Genomic DNA, 19,412 nt, shown 5'->3' on the forward strand with positions numbered 1-19,412 from the left:
ATCTACATGGATCTGCTGCTTTTCACTTACTGCAGCTCAGCCGTTTGTACGCACATCTTAAATTGGTCACTACGTAAGTCACAAAGTAACTACATTTTAAGAAAAGCCTGAGGCCTTTAGAGTTGATCTTCTCAGTTCTTCAACTATTCTTCAACACAGATATTTTGACAGATATTTTTCATAAACTCAAATTCAAAGTGGCTGGGACCTCGCTTCGTGGAAAGGAAACCTCAAACACTCCAGGCAAAGAACAAGCACAAAACAAGAGAAAGAGAAAATAAAGCGATAACTTTCAAAAAAAAAAAAAATTGGCCTTATCGATTACTGCCATGCTTTCACGGCTGGTTAACTGCCTTGTTGGGGCGATAAAGTCATTAATAGGCCTGCCATCCCTCATGCTCCCTGACAGATTGTGGGCTGTAGCCCATTGACCAAACTGCAACTGGGAAGGGTTGATCTGGAGGAGGAATCCCCCCGGCTGCTGTCTCTCGTCACCCTGGAGGAGAGGGGGTGGAAGAGGTGGAAGAAGAGGAGGAGGAGAGGAAAGCCTCAGGACAGGATTTATGTCCCAATCAACGCCCACACAGACGTCGCTTGGTGTTAGCTATGGCACGGAGCTGTCGTATCTTCACCTCCCCCACAGTAAGTCCCTGTCAGCCTGGCTTCTCACCCAGGTTCCTCTGACACCAACTCTTTAAGGATGACACAGCAGAGAACTGAGATGAAGCCCTTGTTGGAAACACTGGTTTTATTAGAATTTCGTTGTCCTGCAAGTAAGGGCAGTATTTTTTTTCTTTTTCTTTTTTTTTTCTTTTTGCCACGTGACAAGAGACCATATTGCTAAAAGTTTCCGAGAACTTTTGGCTGTTCTGTCGTGATCCGAATAAAAACGACATTTTGCAGTCATGTACTTGTTTGCAGCGTGAGGCTATCTGCAGCAGTCTTATGGTTTCTTGTGAATGCTTGCCTGCTAAAAGCGCAGAGGTAGAATGGTGAAGAGGTAGGTCATGTCCTCTGTGAAACTAATGAACTCTGAAAAATGCATTTTCAAGAGTACTAAATCCATTTGCAACTTGACTGACGAAACCACATGTAAAATGTGTCCACATTCAGGGGGAGTATCACCCTGAAACCAAGGTCAACAAACTCACTTCTCAAAACAGAGAGACGCATACACGCATTATACACACAGTGTACTACATCAAAAGTACAAAGCCTCTCTGAAAGTGGCATTAGTAATATTCAAATGTTTAACAGAGGAAGATACATTTTAGTTTGGGTGCTGTCTGGCAGTTGTGAACGACAGCTGATAATGAGATGTTTTGATACAGAAGGTGAGGCAAAGAGAGGGAGAAAGCTTTTGAGCCTGTATGACTCACACACCCTTTCCATGAATTATAACTCTGTTCTCTCTCTCCCTCTCTTTCTCATTCTCCTTCTCTCTCTCTGTCTCCTGTAGTCTGGGACCTGACGAATCACTACCATGGATTATTAAAAAAAAAAAAACAACACTTATTAGTAAGCATGACACCTAGTTTCATTATATTGCACTGTCTTCATGAGAGGGGTAAAAGCAAGAAATGATGCATCTATATAGATGACTAGAATGAATGTTTCCTGTAATTCTGACTGACAGCTTTGCATTTGGCCACTGTTTTTTTCTGTATGTGTGAAGTGAATATGGGACTATAAGGAGGGATGTGGCAGGGGTCAGTTATGAAATGAGGACAAAATGATGACTAAGGGCACTTTCACAAAAAAAAAAAAACAAAAAAAAAAAAACCATTTGTTCAATATGGAACATTTCTGTTCATAAATCAAAGAGAAAAAATCAGGAGAAATGTTTGGTGCTGTGGACATGCATAATCTGATATTAAGTATTACATGCATCATTCTGCAGTTATTCTTTTTGTTGTTATTTGTTTGTTTGTTTGTTTGTTTGCTATTGCAGGTCTTTTTTTTTTTTTTTTAGCTTTTGCTAACTTTAATTGTCAATACAGCATGCAGACCGGCATTTGCTTGGTCCGTGCGTAGCTGAAACTTAAAGCCTTGTCTGAATGCAATAACTGATGTGAAAACTAGGGTAGGAATCAAAAGACAAGCAAATACCAAAGAGCAACCCCCCCCCCCTTCCTCCCCTTAATAAAGAGAACAAAACAAAAACAAGGTCAAATCTGATCCAGCATCTCTATTCAAAATCAGTTTGTGGTCGGCTGGTGCCCGTTTTTATAGTCTTTTGCTTGGTCAAATGGATCTGGCAGAGCAACACTATTGTCAGCCTACAGTGCAACAGAAACAATGCATGCTATATTTACCTTTAATGAAACCAACCTCAGAGTCGACGTTCGTCGGGGGGGTGGGGGGTGGGTGGGGGGAGAGACCTCTAACTATTTTCACAAAATGTAAAAGAAGCGGGGAGGAAGATGGCTTCCCAACCTGGAGGTGAATTTCGTGACAGAGCATGGGGACAAAAGAGCCAGCAGGACATGTCCATTAGGACGTGTAAAGTAGATTCTGGCTAAATGAAGACGTGCCTGTGAAAGAGTGATGATGGAAGGCGAGGTGGGGGGGGGGGGGGGGGGGGGGCCTTAAGGCACAAGATGAGAAGTTGCTTACAGTTGTTTGATAATTGTGTGTGACAGAAAGGAGCATGGAGAAAGGCAGTGAGCTAGAGAGAGAGAGAGAAAGAGACAGAGAGGGAGAGAGAGAGAGAGAAAGAGACAGAGAGGGAGAGAGACAGAGAGGGAGAGAGAGAGATGGATGGATAGATGGAGAGCTTATGTACGGAGGTAACAGTGGGCAAAGGAGCCCGCCCTGGGGCGTCGTGTTTTAAGACTGTGGAATTAACAGTTCATGAGGATTTCACACACCAGATGCCACTGGATGGGAGAGGAGCACTGTACAGGAAGAGTATGGCTAACCCACTTACTGAGGACTGGCCAGAGGCACACAACTACAAACAGAGACACATGCACTCATACACACACAAATCAGACCATTCAACGTGGATAAGAAAAAAAAAAAAACCTCTCCTGATTGGCAAAGACACCACCTGGGTAGGGAAGCCATTAACATTTAGAAGACTTAGACTTAGAACATCCATTCTAACGTATTTTGATGACACCGAAAGAAAAGTAGAGATACTCCTCATTTCCAGAGAACAAATACATTTTCTCGTGCATACGTTTAAAAGGCCTTAACATTTACATTTAAAGGGCCCTGGTACGCTTGGGAAGGGCCAAGAGATGCATGTGAGCCAACTCATCGTGTATGGGACTGCTCCAACCTCACAAAGTAAGCACTGATCCACAATAATCAGCCCTGGTCACAGGCCTACTCAGAATAAAGGATGGGCCATTGAGCCAGACAGTTTTCGACGTAGCTCTTTGTCTCCAGGGTAAGCAAAATCCCTCAGTATCATCTTACCAGACCGTACGACACCAAGATAGCTAGAACTGGGCAAGGTGGAGACCAGTGACAGACAACGCTGGCTGTCACACTATGTCAACCTGTCATTCCCACAACGAACCGAACAACCCCTGTGGAAAACACACACACACACACACACACACACACACCTACACACACCCTAAAATGTTCATGGTAAGACTGCTTCACCATGTTATGTATGTTGTACACACATACAGAGATAGCTGCATGAACATGTACATATTTTTCTGTATGCAAAATGTGTCCTGGCATGCTTAGACCTTTTTTTGAAACTTTTATTGGGTTCTTTTATATATATATATATATATAGAGAGAGAGAGAGAGAGAGAGAGAGAGAGAGAGAGAGAGAGAGAGAGATCATAGCCAAGAATACCTAAAACTGTGTCTAAAAATTGGGGGGGGGGGGGGTGCTGAATTTGAAATGAAGAGCAGTGTAGTGTTTTGTCCTGTGCTGTGTGTTTTCAGCACATTGCAACACACTACTAAATCTAAATGCTAAGTCTAAAACATTATGCAAAGCGACTGGTTTGGCAGAATTTGAATTTACATCAAGCAGACAATGCAAACTCAAATTTAACAATAGTAAAGTTAGTAATATTCAGTTAATTCGGGCAAGACAAAGAGTTGACACAATGCTTTCAAGTCAAGTTAATCAATTAGATATTACAGTGTGAAGAGACACAAGCGTTTGTCATGGGCTATAATAACTATAATTCCTACCTTTATACCTTAATAATTCCACAAGGCCTGCCTTGGGATAAAGGTCTTAGCTGTGACACTGCATTTTTACATCTGCCTTTACAGCAGAATGATTTTGATATATTCCCATACAGGAGCACAGCACACCTGTTTGGGAAAGGCCAGTGACAGCATGTCTACATTAGTGTCTAATAGAGCGCTAAAACACAAATACAGGTGCACTTTCCATTTATGAAAACAGACCTCCCCACAAAAGCTTAGCTGCTCACGAAAATTAGAGGGATTCTAAGAATACGTGACGAGATAGAGGGCAGCCTTTAAAGGTTTCACAGAGCTGAAGGTCCTCTGCACTGTATTATTTGAGTTAGAGGCTACAACGATTGTTGTCACGGGTCATACGTCCTTAAGCAAGGCTATAAACAGTGAATCCAAAATATGTAAGTAGGCTATGCTTTCATGTGGTATCCAGGTCAGAATATAGGTGAAATTTGGATGCCTTCTTTGTATCTTCAATCTGTTAGACTTTAGCCTGCCTCTCCGTCTTAGCATAACTGTCATGAGCGTGCCCAGAGGAGACTAGCAGCCAGTCAATCCACATCATCATCTTCAAGTTTATACGGGACTATCCAAGTGTCAAGGCTTTCTCTGTTGTCCTGGTGTGACTGTTCAGTTTTTGTTGCCTTGGGTTTGTGAGCAGAAGCACACGTACGAGAAACCAAAAGAGTGAACATGACAACAAGAATAAGGCCGCGCGCGTGTGAGTCATCACACCTGTTCATCTGTCATGTCCACAAAACACCTGACGGACGACGATAAAGAGTGGTAACGCTGGGATGGCGGTAACAAGGTTGCTCCACCCACAAGTAAATATGTGCTATTCAACTGAAAAGTGTTTGCTCTGGACATGCTGGAATCGGAGTGCGCGTGTACTGCAATATGACACTAATACAATGTAAACAGTTGACCTACCCAGTTGACAATGGCCTACTCTCATCTTTGTTTAGAGAGAGTCCCTGAGGCCTGGTTATCCTGAGAGATTCTGAGCTTGTGTAAGTCGATCAACAAAGAGAATTTAAACAAAGAGAAATTAGAAAACGCCAAGTAGTGGACGCTGACACAATATCAGGGAAGTGTCTGACAGCTTTCATGAGATACCCATCACAATAGTCCTATGTGAATAGACACTGAACTTCCATATTTTGTTAAGAATTTCAGCATATGGTAGACTTCACTGTACTGGAAAGCGATAACAATAAATGGATTTTACAGGTTCTTCTGAAAATAGTTTTACATGAGTCCTTTCCTATTATTCAGCAACTGGTCAAGGCGATTGCTTTTAATTGGCCTAACCATGGCGGTTGCACACTTTACAAACCTACAAAGTCTTACACTGTGAATAACAAGTTGCGAATTCACCGCCACAGTACTAATGACAAATTATGTACTGTGACGGACAAGACAAATAAAAGTTAAACATTTCCACTGTTTTCTTCTGCCATATTAAAATAAACCCTAAAAGTGATTTGAATTGCCCATAATTATTAAACATGTTCAAACGCAGACAAATGATAATGTATTTAACTCCAACAGCAGTCACAGCTATTGTTTGGCTGATAGGTTTACACACAAACAATCCGACCGGACGGAAAACAAAAACCAGAAGAGCATCGCCTTTACTTTGTCGTGAACTAAAGATTTCCTCTCAACGGCAGAAATGCACCAATGAGTTAAGAATCTGCTGAAGTGAGCAGCCATTTTTAATGCCCATTTTCACAGTATTCATAGTGGCCCAGATCCAATCCAGTGGAATTATATCTTTCCCCCACTTCTCTGAACCATTTTCTACATGGGGAAAATCCATTTGGTAGTAGTGCACCACTGGGATATGGAATTTTTGGTTTTTGGAATGCATCTTATTTTGGCACTTAAAATAAGCAGAGCAAACTCAGTAACATACCAGTTAGCAGTAAATGCAGCCAATTATGTAGCCATTGTACACAGTTTATGAAGCCCAAAAGGTTGCAACTTGTTGTAACATTATTGCACTAACACAAATTTTCCAAGTAAAAAGTATGAAAGTGCAAAAGGCCTAATTTGCCTCATCCAATAAATAAGGGGGGGGGGGCAAGGCTAACCCAGTTAAAATGCTATCTCTGAAGAAATGAATGTTCCATGAATTTCATTTTAAGGACCCACTAAGAGATAGTTCTTCAGCCAAGCTTCTCAGACAAATCAATGAATCAGTGAATTCCTTCTACTGAACTTTTGTATTTTATTTTATTCCTTCATTGTCCTTCCCCCTTCAGATGTCTCTTTTAATGTCTGAAAGTAATGAAAGCAGGCTCCGATGCTAGATCACTGGGGTTTTTTTCCTTGTTCTTTAGTCATTATTGCCTAGCAACACACAAAGAAAATCAATCAGAGTCCCCATAATTACATATTTCAACAATGACCTAAAACCCCACTACCAACCATTCCTGGTCATTAGTCCAAGTAGATATCCCCCATGGACTGGAGCATTGTACACAAACAGCCATTCACCTGACTAGAGACCTGGTCTAGGTTTGTCCTAACTGAGCTTACCACCTGTGCAGTTAATTCAGGGGAAATTTCCACTAACTCTACAATTAAGAGTCTGCTCTCAGCAGGGTTGACAAGCATAGGAAAGTGCCCTACAAACAATGGAATTGTACCAGACCTGTACAAAATGAAACTGATCCGCTATTTTATCGGGCACTTCAAACTGTCTGCTGACACTCCCGCTGAAAATCTGTAGTGTTAGCTAGCAAAGCCCTTTGATATGTTACACCAACACAAACTTAATGTCTTCACCTCACAAAGAGGGAGGAGGAACAGATGGATGAGTGCGAGTTAAACACGATATAGTTTTTTTCTTTTTTCTTTCTTTTAATTTTTTTTTTCTTTGGAAAGCCATTTGTTTAACGTTAGTACAGAATTATGTGTATTCACCGTGTGATTAAGGTCCTCAGCACTGCATAATTGTGGGTGTTAGTGCCATAAATTTAACAGATTAATGACATGCTTCAGTGACGCCACAGGCGGATTTCACTAGCTTTTGTTTAGGGATATGTGTGTGGAGTGATAGTGAATAGATGTATTCTCCCAACCACCTCACCCCCACCCCATCACTTTGATTTTGGGAGCGATTTCACTGAGTAAGGACGTCTATGGCCCATTTTTTTTTTTTTTTAAGTGAGGTCCAGGTGTAATCCAGCCCTACAAGGGGTAATGCATCCTACCCCACCTGAACCCTGGGCCTCCAACACAGCCTCCCAGCCGGTTCTATTTCACACACAGACCAGGAGAGACCCACACCCCTGTGTAACTCTATTACCCATGCCTCACTTATAATACATAACAGGCAGTGAAAAATGCGCGCGCACACACATGTGAGTGTGTATGCATGTGTTAATGAAATGCCCTTGTAATGTAAGTAATGTGTCTTTGTAAGGCGTGCAGTTAGCAACTTGAAGAAGGTATGGCGAAGAGTTCAAGAGTTTAGTTTTTACTTATTGTTGGGGTTTTTTTTCCCCCTTTTTTATTCATCATCAAAATTATGTGGAAGATCGATTTTAAATCATGACAAATAAAGGTAAAACACTCCTTTAACCGAAGTACATCAGCAGATAAGGCATCAGCCATTGATAAAAAAGATTTATTCCATGCCATGACCATGGAGAAAAAGGCTGGAGCGAGCAATTTTCCCCCTTCCAATTCTGGACCTTACAAATCCATTTCAGTGGAACCAAAGCGTTGCTTTAGATTAAAGACGCTAGACCACATTGTGCGAATAGGTAAAGTAAAAATGTAAATCAATGCATAACACTTGTGATATAGTTTTGAAATATGCATTACATTCTGTTTACTGTATCAAGCAACTAAAATTTTCCTTGAGGTAAACTGGGCATTATCAGATATTTTTCAAATAGGGCCATTCGAAGTTGCCTGAGGCTCATTCGTCCTTTCTCTGAATACCCACTTTCTCCGACAAGCGCCCATAACCAAGAGGAACACCTGCTACACACCACCAAAATGAACAGCCATACATTACAATTTCTGTCAAATACACTCACAATGGGTCTTTATATCTATTGACTCCATCAATAATGAAATCAGAATGAGTAAGCCATATGAACACAAAATGCACAAAGCTAGCGTGTCTAAAACTGGGCCCCCACAAGGCCACACGCTAACTTACATAGCCCAACAGTTTCACAGATAAACCCATGAGCTGCATTGAACTTGAAGTAGTTGTCAGTCAGTTGGCTACCAGCAGCATTTTAATTAAATCGGAGGCTGCTTCCAATTAGTTAGTCCACAGCATGGCTAGCCAGAAAAGGTCTGAGTCAGGGTAGCTGCGTCATCTGCCCAAAACTTTTAGATTTTTTTCTCTCCTTTCCTTTCACTTCCCTGCTCCTTCCCCTCCCCACCCTTCAGGGGGAAGAGGTGTTGCTGAGAGAGATCTGCTAGAGACCCGGTGACTAGAAAGAAGAATGAAAGAAAATGAAGGGGGGGGAAAAAAATCGGCCAGCCGACACAGGTCCATCTGACCTGTGAAGAGATTGCACCTCCAGCCGTGGAATAGACCCACAAAGACTGCTGACACCTGACTCTCTGATATGAGAACCAGGCCATTAAAACCACAGAGGAACAGCAAACTGCACTTCTCTGCAGAGAATCAAATGCTGCCTCAATACCATAATCACTTGTGTCTAACTTAACACAGGGGTTTGTGCTGATCACTTACGGCTACAGCAGGATAAGTTCATATTTGTTGTTATCATAATTTTGGTCTCCGCGGGTTGAGCAAACTGCAAAATTTGGGGATTAATTAGACCCTTCTGAATTAATAATGCTGTAACGACAAACAAATCATCAGAGTTCATACAGTCTGTCAAATCACAGCCTTTCTCCCAAGCACTCTGTGATCACCTGAATAGTGAACAAAAGGTGAACACGCTGTTCCTATTTCAAAATATAGTGAGGTCATTTATGATCTGTGAGATCAGAAGAAGAAGAGGAGGGGAAAATGAGCTCTCTTGACCCTGAGGAAGCACTAATACTGAAAAATGTGTGTCTATTCATTGCTTTAAAATTCAGAATATTGTGGCATGTGACTTGGTTAGATTTATACTATTTTTATTGTACTGTTTTTTTTGTTTGTTTTGTTTTTTTGTTTTTTTTACTTATTTTGTATTTTCATTAATAACCTTATTAGGGCAACAGGACCAGGGCAAAACTGAAAACATGTTTATTCTGATTTGTGTAACAGGGCATTGAAATAAATTTGGAATACAGTTCTCAGCTTTATTAGGGTTTATGTAAAATGAGACATTTTACTGCTAAAGAAGAAATTCTCCCCATTTGATCTATGGGTTCATTATAACCTTTACCTTTTCAATCATTCTTAAGTCTTTTGTGCTTTTTGCCCTCAAAATCATTTCCAGCGAAATCCTAAAACACACTTAAAATTACATTCATTTAACTTGCTGTTAATGTCTCTGGCCCAGTCAACAGTAAATTTCCTAATTTACAATATTTTAACTGACAAATGGGTAAAGAAAAAAAAAAGAAAAATGAAAAAAGGAAAAGAAAAAAAAAGACCTTTCCAGTACAGGGTTTTCTGAATAATGAGTAACTGTCAAAATGTGTTTACAGATCAACAAAGTAACATCCCTTTTAACTTCAATTAATCATCTCCTTGACATATCAAATGCAATTAAGAATAATTGCAATTGCTATTTTTTTTGTTTAAAAAAAAGGACAGGCAGCCTTAGACACAGAAGATACCAAACCCGTTTACATTCGAATCTCTGAAAACTACCATTGTTCTACATTGGTCAAGTTGTAAGGCTTCACCCACAGGCAAAACAGAAGAACGCGCTGTCGTTTTAGCTCCGGGGTCATTTTTGAGGGGCAAAGCAAATGCATCGCAAACAGCAGAGAAACAAATCATATCCGCGTTGTCTTTTTTTTTTTTTTTCCCCGGCATCTCGGATTTCGTGTGTTTTGCGGCATCCTCTCGAGGGCTGCAACAGAAAACACATTAGACATGCAGCTCTAGGATTAAAACTCCACTAAGCACAGTCACCCCTCAACCCTGTGCCCTCTTTCCTTCCCCTCTCACGATAACAATAACAGCACTGAGAGTGATAATGACGTTCTGCACCCTGGCACATCCAGATCTGTGTCTCTCCCAGTGAGGCTTCATTATAAAAATCTGGTGCAATAAATTATAGAGCATGATTATTCAAATATCAACGTGCCTGTGGTTTTTTGAGCTTTCTTACAAAAGCCCAATCAAGGCCATGTTGTAGCGATGACTCATACATTCATCCAGCTGTCCAAGGGGCATACATCTGATTAGTATGCCCACGCTCACACGCCAGGCGCAAATGTAAATATTGTAATAAAACCCTTCGTAATAACTTAGCTCCCATGTCTTGGAAAGGTTTAACTTTATTTATTTTTTCTCCACTTTTAGCAATATTGTACGACTGTAAGCACATATTCAAATAACAGTTATTAAAGCTTTCAGGTGCGGCTTTTTGAGATCCACTCTTCAACTTCTGTTTTTTTTTTTTTTGTTTTGTTTTTTTTTTTCTCTCTCTCTCCTCTTTGCCTCCCGCTAGTCTCATCATTAACGCAATTATCCTTCACATCTCTGTTGGAGTGAATTACTATCAATGTAGTGGGCGTTATGCTTCACATTCTGAGTCCAACTTACAGATACTAAGAGGACATGTGCCCATTTGATACTGTCAAAATTATAACTCAAAGAAACTCAAAAAGAACTAAAACAAAGAAACTTCCAGAACGTCATTGCGTTTTGCCCTACCACAACGCACTCATTGCAAACACGGCAAGGTTGTGTATTCTTCCAGTCGAATAAATAAGGGGGATCCGCAAAGATGTCCAGCAGGAAACAGTAAATAGAGATAAAGAAAGAGAGAGACGGGGGGTGGGGGAGAGATGGTTTTTGCCCCAAGGTTCAATGGGTGTGTTGCCATGGTGACACAGAATGCTTGAGGGCCCCTGCGGCGCTTCCACTAGGAGGCTGTCCCCTCGGTGACTGCCCAACCACCTGGTGCGCCAGAGATGCATTTGGCTAATGAAGTCATGTACTCCCTTTCACGCCGCACCCCCCCCCCCTCCCCACCCTCCCACCACCACAGCCCAATTGTCTATTCATGAGAGTAATGAGAAGTCGGGCAGGGAGACAGAGTGAGTGAGTGAGTGAATGAGTGAGTGAGTGAGACAGAGAGGAAGAGAGAGAGAGAGAGAGAGAGAGAGACTCTAGTGGCCACTGATAACCCTAGACTAAACTCGCAACCTTACGAGGCTAGGGCTTAATATCTGGCCGTCAATCAGTCGTGTCGTCCCTCACCGGAGTGTTTAATTACAGGGATCAATAATTCACCAACCTCCTCTTTCAGTGGGCCACGCTCCTCAAAAATAATGGCAGCCACAAGCAGGGAGGAGGGGCTGGCTGGCTGGAAACAGAGCTAAAATATCGATGGTCCGTGCCCACAGGGGGGGCTTGTGTCATAGACAGGGAGCCCTACAGACTCTGATTAAGGATACACACATATTTTAATAGTAGCGTGCATTGACATTAGTGAGATAAAATAACAACTGGTAAACTAACGAAGACAAAATGCAATTGTGAAACGTTTCAAGTTCTTTCAATCGTGATGACAAACATCATTTATCATAAGTACTTGTTTTGTGCATGGCCTTACTGCTCTTGGAGTTAGTCAATATTTCATACGGGAGCAGGCAAAGCCAAACCAAACATTCAACACAACCCGCTGCCATGAAAGTAATCGAGAATAATGTAAAAGGTCGTGGACACAAACAACAAAGTACGGCTCTTTTTCTCATCAAATTTCAACTGTGGTATTTAATTAATGAATCTAAATGCTAAAGCTGCACCTTCCTTTTCTCTGTGCCCACAGTAAAGAGAACCAGCAGGATCCAGAAGAGTGGTACGTGGAGTCGAATGTCAACGGTAGTTATTTTAACTCTGAGGAGGAGGCAGACACCAAGATCTTCATCCCCAACTAACACTGCATGGTTGGATTCACCCCAGCATGCTAGACTGACAGCTCATTAATCAACACAGTCCGAAATCCCCCCTCCAGAGAAACAGAACCTGAACAGAGGATTTCCCCATGTCTTTACCGGTCCCGACGGCTACAGCGGCTTCATTCAGCTCCTTGCTGCCCAAAGGAGTTGGAGGGAGAGAAAGAGAGGGAAACTGGGGGAATCCGAAGGCTAATAAAACAAAACGAATCACTTCCTGCCTGGGTGGTTACTGGCTGCGTAGGTGTGTGTTTGTAAGCAGGCGTTGAGAGGGAGACAGGGGTACTGCAAAGGGACACAACTAGAAAGAAATCTTTCAATCGTCCGTGGGCTGGTTCAAGGGGAAGCCGGGAAGCAGGGGATCCATCACAGGAGCTCGGCCAAGCCGTGGGTGGACCTGCCACTAAGAAAAAGAGCTCAGTGGAATCAGATGAGACTGGACCATGGGTGCACAGTGTGTAAATCTTTAAAGAAAACTCCTCCTTTTTCCAGGGAGACAATCAGGGGGGCGGAAGGTAGAAAACAAACACGTCAATCTGTCAGAAGAAAAATTTTTGATTTGCCTGTCCTTTCTTTTTTGTAGCCACCAAAGGAATGACTTCTGTGGCTCGTTGTGTGTTGTCTCAGCAAATGTCTGCCTACCGCATCCTCTCATTAAAATGCAGCAGGTCAGACAGGAGTGAGGGAGGTGTGGAGGCAGAGTCTGGTGTGTTCGGCTTTAGTCAGTCTGAGATTCTTAAGTGATGCAGGGACCTCAGCGGTTTTTGTCCCGCAGTAAAGTCTCAGTACGGTCGTGATTCATCGGCTGAAGCGGACTCCCGCCTTCATTATGCGCCATGATGTCCACCAGCCAGGTCACAAGAAGTTGTGAGGCTCTGTGCCCACACAATACCACAGAGACATAACACTTAACACAAATGCCAAAAAGGTGGGAATGAGTTCTGACTTTCACACCATACATCCTAACTGGATGTTAGTGAGGTTGGCATTTTGTTAGATGAGACAATGAATCCTTTTGGTTTAGTGCTCTGGTTCCATCTAAAGTACCTCTGATCAACTGATCAATGCTTTATCTTCACCACAAAACTTGGTTATTGTAAAGCAATTTCTCTTCAGTTCAATCAGTAGTGATCGGTTAATGTCTATTTGCCTGAGTAGACTAACTGGGAGAGGCAACAGTCAGTGTGATTTGAAATTCCCTAATACCTGTCACTGAACACATCAGAGATTATCATTTCACCATAATGAATCTAAAACACGCAAAGCATTTATATTCATGCATGATCTTAAATTATAATGAGATATACCCTTGGGTCAAAACAGGGGGTTTTCTGAACAGGAAACTTATGCTACTATATAAATGTATCTGGATTGGGAGCCCTCAGAGATACAAGATGGGTCTATTTTTTAAGCAGCATTTTCACGACCTTCCACCCCATCCCCTGCCTCAGAGCTTCCTCCGCTTCCCCCACGAAGCTCCATAATCCAGCTCAAGGCTTCACACTGCCCATTATTCAATTAGCCAAATGCTACAATTGCATCCTGATGGCTAAAACAATTAGGAGTAAAATGGTTATCTGGCCAGTGGAGCGGATCTGCAATTCAAGGTGAATAGAATAATATCCAATTGTACCAAATGTAATCTTTTCAGGGCTAATTTGGTGGTTAATGAGGCCGATCCAGTTTGGGTAATTTATGTGCGAGGGGAAGGTGAGAAAGGCCAGAGCGATAGAGAGCAGAGAACTCCAGTCTGTGCCACAGCTGCAGTCCCTTTACCTTGTGAGTTAAGACTGAAAGAATCAACCACAGCAGGCAGGAAAGCCAACTGAATAACAGGGGGAAGGGGACTTACTCAAAGATAGCTCTGCATTTCATTTGGCATACCATCAAATCATACGCCCAGTTTCTGGTCATTACTCGACCACACTCTGCTTAATATGTGAACATCTGAGAGACCGAAAAAAGACATGGGGGGGGGGACAGAAAATGGGTGTAAAGCAGTGATTTACAGCCATTACGCTAAAGCTCTTGGTTTGCAGTGACGCATCAGATGATCTTTCAGACCAAATTCGGCAATCCTGGCAGTTCACGTATGTCGCGGACGTGTCACCGCGTGCGCTCGTGTACGTTCCCAAGCTCTCACGGGCCAGATTCGGTGATCCCGGCAGTTCGCGCACATTTTCGACCGGGAATCCTTGGTGGAATCCCCCTCAGTCATCACGCGGAACGGTATGGAGGGAGAAAGCCTTCCACCTGTGTTGATAACCAAGCCTGGGCTGGATGCGTGGGAGGCAACGGGCCAACTGAAAGCCTGCATTTACCCACTTTAGCATAATTGCAGCGTTTACTCTCTGCTTCCCTAAGTGCTTCATTCATACGCGCTCATCTGACAAGTGCAGTCGCACAGGGTTGATTGCTTTACAATGGCAGATCAAAATATTAGAGTGATTCCTCTCAGCAAGCTGAGTGAGTGTTTGACTAACACCCATCATTAAGTTGTCAGGGAAATGGATATAAGTGCGGAGCCAAAAGACAGGGGGGCTGCCACATTAATGAAACACATTTGTTCGGCTGTATTAAGAGTAAAATGGGGTCGCTCGCTGTGCATCATTATCTACGATATGAGCACTGTAATTTTATGGTCATTTGTTTGAGAATCTCAGTTTGTTATTATGCAACAAACTGCAACCGACCTTCAACTGCTAAATCCCTGTGAAGTATTTTTAGGGTAGTAATTTATGGAATATGCATTAAAAATGTATCATTATGAGTTAACACAGCTCACTGCTAGAGACAAATCTAAATATATATATTAGTTAACTTTTAAATCCACTTTTTTAATGTGTAATGAGATTGTCATTACAATATAACCACTATTGTTACAACTGAGGATTTCACATATGTGACCAAGACCTACTTATTAATAATGGTTTCACTATTCAAATAATTTATGCATTCAAAAGATACAGAGAGAGCTAATCAGTGTGGAAGTGATTTCATTAATGAATCTGTCAATCTCAATAACTAAAATTTGAATTAGAGTTGGAGGCAGAATTGGAACGGAAATGGAACTACAGGCAGTTGAGAATTCAAATTCAACTCATGAAAATGAAATTCATGTGATTCAATTTCAGTTGATGAAATTCAAAAAAATGTCATTTTGCGGGGAGTTATATTGAATATTTTTACACAGTTTGGCTATTCTGAACGTATGAGCGAAAGTAAAGAAAAGTAATGAAATATTAAAATATTAAATTCTGATACAGATCCCAGAAAGCAACTTCTAAAAGGTAAACTGAATAATCCATATAAACTGTTTTTTCACAGTACAGCGGCTATTTTATGGTGTTGTGTGAAAAGGATTTCTGAATAACATACAGAACTAAATATTTATGTTATCGGAAGGCTTATCATTTAATGTAATGTATATGTTTAGTGGTTGCAGATAACACTTTTCTTAGCTGTGGAATTTCATAGATTTTCAATTTCCCAAATTCTATTTCCAGTAATTCAAATTCAATTCCAATATTACCTCTCCAACACGAGTATGAATTCCAAGTTCAATTCAAACTACAACAATTGAATTTGAACCAATAATTCTCAGTTCTACTCAGAAAAGACACCAGCTTTGGAAAAAGACTTGGAAACCCCTCAAAAAACAAATAAACAAACAAAAAAAAAAAACATCAGTATACTGTAATATAAAAGGTGCAACTGATTGCTAGCTTCTCCACATCTGTGACATGAATCTAATTGACTAGAGAAAGAGCTGCCTCATTATGATTATTTTTTAAGCCAGGCCTTTGGCAGGATTTCGAGGCACCAGTTGGCCCATGGGCGGATGGTGGAGAAGTTAAGAGGTGCAAACTTTAGTCAGGAGCGTTGCGTCGAAACAGCGCCCCATGTCCTGCCAGCAGTCCTACAGTGGTGCCATTACTGACTCAGTCACTGACCCTAAGCTCCCCACATGCACTGGCCATGCGTCGTGCCGTAGGGCTCGGCAAAACCTATCTCAAGCTGCCCACTAGAGCAGAAGGTCCTTTGACTCATGCCCATCTGTCTTGATAGCACATTAGCGTAAGCCAAGGTCCTGCTAGCATGCCAGCAACTTCTCCACCCTTCCTGAGAGGGCCGCTTGGCAAATCAAGAAACTTTTAAGTTCTGGACATGAGTTGTTTTTTGTTTTTGTTTTTTTTTTCTTGCAAGGTTGCATGTGGTTATCGGAAGGGATGACAAGTCAACAAGCCGCCTCCAGGTTTTCCCACACACATATACACAGACACACATACACAAACACACAGACACACAGGAGTTCAGAGCTTGCACCCTTAGCATAACTTTAAAAAAAAAAAAAACATGCATCATCAGATGCACTTCCATTCCTGTCTGTTTTGGCCAAACACTTTTTCCACAATACAATATTCTTTCTTTGGATAAAAGGCTATGGTTAGATTAAAAAGAAACGAAAAACATTTTTCTTTAGATAAAAAATTATCATCTAAATTACCTCAAAATTTAGATAATATCACCAGATATACCACTTACCTAAGTCCAAAATTGATCAAACTGAACTGTTCTCCCTCACTCTACATTCTCATTCCATGAACATCCACTTAGATTACGCACCAAAATAGAGACACTTAAGTCAGTGCATACATTCTCATGTACTTAAAACTGATTTTAGTATATTACCTCTTACTTTCACTTTTACTACTTATTCGACTTAAAAAGATACAAAAGCTCTCTGCATTACAGGGAACCTCATGAAAGCTGGCTTAACAACATCACTGCTTGTGGATGTTGTGGAAATATATTATCACATCTGATTGAAAAAACAGGACGTGTGACCATTTGAACAAAATATCAAACGTACTGAACCAGAAGCATTTACTTTTGTTGACAACGGAAGCTGAGCATGTCCATGGCAAAAGTTACCTATTGGATATATCCAATTAAATAAACATCATAAAATATTCTCAGTATGAAACATCAACCGAATAATTCAAAGATCAATTGGCTTTATACTATAGTGACTTGAAATGGCTGAGACTGCTTATTATGCTGATACAGCTGAAAATGAGAAGAGATGCTGAAGCACATATTCAAAGTTGCTGTGCCAATTACATAGTGAATCCTCAACATTAAATGACTCTTGAGATTGTTCAGCAAATTTACTGTGCAGGTATTCAATCAAAATTTCATAACAGTTTTTCATTTCATTTCATTTCCGTTAAAAAAAAAGGAGCCTCATCACGTTATATTAATCACTGTCTAAAGTGACAGCACCCTACTCACTGCAAAGTCTAGAGTGAGCACCTCTCAGTGATGTGCTGTGGTGTTCTGACAGTCTCTGAATAGCAGTCAGGCTTTAGCATTTTGTGCTTACTACAAAAAAGTGGATGATTTTGGATACAAGTCAAATATCTTAAACTTTTTACCACATATTCAAACTGTCAGTAAGCACACAGCCAGGAACATAATCAGCAACTTTGGAATGACAACTACCTTAACCAATGTCTAACTGAAAGTTTGCCTAAAATTATTTGCAGATCCAAATAGATCTTTTGGAGGGCACATATATATTGAATGTAAAATTCTCTGTGTTTAAATGCAAACTATCCCTGGATCTCTGTTTGTGGATAGCATCTCTCCATAAGCCCACAGTCATCTGGCAGAGGCCTGCTCGTAAGCCATTACAAAAGAGCTGCATTTGTTACCTGTTGAGTGGCCTAATGGTTAAAGAAGCAGGCTTGCCACTGGAGGGTTGCCGGTTCAATCCCCAGGACCAGCAGCAAAGGTGGGCAGGGGGAGTGGGTGAACTTTCCCCTCTCGTAACATCCACAAAGCAACTGCCCCCCAGTTGCATGCTGTGTGTGTGTGCTCACTACCAGTGTATATAAGATGGGTTAAATGCACAGTATATATATTATCACAGAGATTCTAATTTAATACAAAGATGAACAGAAGGAGAACCTACCTGCCCTGGTTGAACATTCAGGCAATGGAGCACTTCTTTAAGCATCACGGGTGTGTGTAGAGCTTGCTCAGTACTTGTAGAGGACTGCCTATGAGGACAGGTATTCAAAAGAGCAGAGGTGGTGCCAAATGGCTCCAAAAAACACAACTTCTTCCAGCATCGTCTGGGTACCCTGGATCTCTGTTTGTGGATAGCATCTTTCCATAAGCCTGCAGTCATCTGGCAGAGGCCTACTCGTAAGCCATTACAAAAGAGATGCATCTGTTACCTGTTGAGTTTACACAAAAGTCACAAAGTCAGGTTAAAATGTACGCAGTGTGCATGGCCAACTTCAACTAAAACTAAAACAAAAACTTTTAGCAAACACATGTCAGTTTCAGATTCTGACAGTGCAGTGCAAATGTCCTAGTAATGCGTCTTTGTAAGTTAATGACATTTCAGTCGAATCACTCCAAGACATTTCAAGTGTCCTTTTCTTTGTTTCCATGTGCTTATACGTTCTGATTTACTTATTTTCTTTGATTTCAGAGCACTGTCAAAAGTGCCTTATCAGGCGAAAAGCAGGCTACAGGAATACGAACACGAATGTCATTCGACTACTTTAAGGGACCCGAAAATACTTGAAATAATTGCACATTGCCGCTTGACTGCCCGGAAGTACCCTGTTCGATACTGATCACTGGTTTCACTTATTGCACATAACATTTTTATCTTGTTTGTAACCAAGGCAGTAGCGAATGTGTCAGAGGCACTCAGACATGATGCTGGTTCAAAACGAGTGCTTTAGTGAAATGTGTGTAGCCAATGAAACAAGCTACAGTAATGTCGGCTAAAGACAGACATGTTATGCTGTGTCAGCTAACACTCGCTCATGGAAAGGGAAAAGAGAGCTCTAAACAGAAGTAGGTAATACTCCTAAGATCACTGCACACTCAGCCTGTATTGTACTTCGCAGTTTGTGACAAGTGTGCTAAACTGGGGAAACATGTCTTTCTTAGGACTCCGAACCGTGCACCTATCCTCGTCTGTATTTTTAGCTGTGTCTGGCGACAGCGAGTGGAAGTCGACTGTACAAATTAATCCCTTACGTTTACGGCTCATTGTAGCTAATGAAATGAAGTAGTAGTTTGCTACCTATCTGTTTCCTCCAAGGAAAAAACGTGAGAAGTTCACAGTGATT

At 41.4% G+C, this 19,412-nt stretch overlaps 1 protein-coding gene across 1 annotated transcript in view; it reads right to left on the reverse strand.

Annotated features, from left to right (window-relative positions):
- Positions 1-18,429, reverse strand: part of mettl15 (methyltransferase 15, mitochondrial 12S rRNA N4-cytidine) — a 58,362-nt gene extending 39,933 nt beyond the window's left edge. The window contains exons 1-2 of the mRNA XM_030794156.1: positions 18,404-18,429; positions 18,233-18,320 (exon numbers count right to left, since the gene is read on the reverse strand). Of these exons, the coding sequence (XP_030650016.1) occupies positions 18,233-18,320; positions 18,404-18,429 (114 nt within the window). The remainder of the gene's footprint in view (positions 1-18,232; positions 18,321-18,403) is intronic.
- Between the last annotated feature and the right edge of the window lie 983 nt (positions 18,430-19,412).

The sequence above is a fragment of the Chanos chanos genome, chromosome 2 (assembly GCF_902362185.1).
Source record: "Chanos chanos chromosome 2, fChaCha1.1, whole genome shotgun sequence".
Taxonomy (NCBI): Eukaryota; Metazoa; Chordata; class Actinopteri; order Gonorynchiformes; family Chanidae; genus Chanos; species Chanos chanos.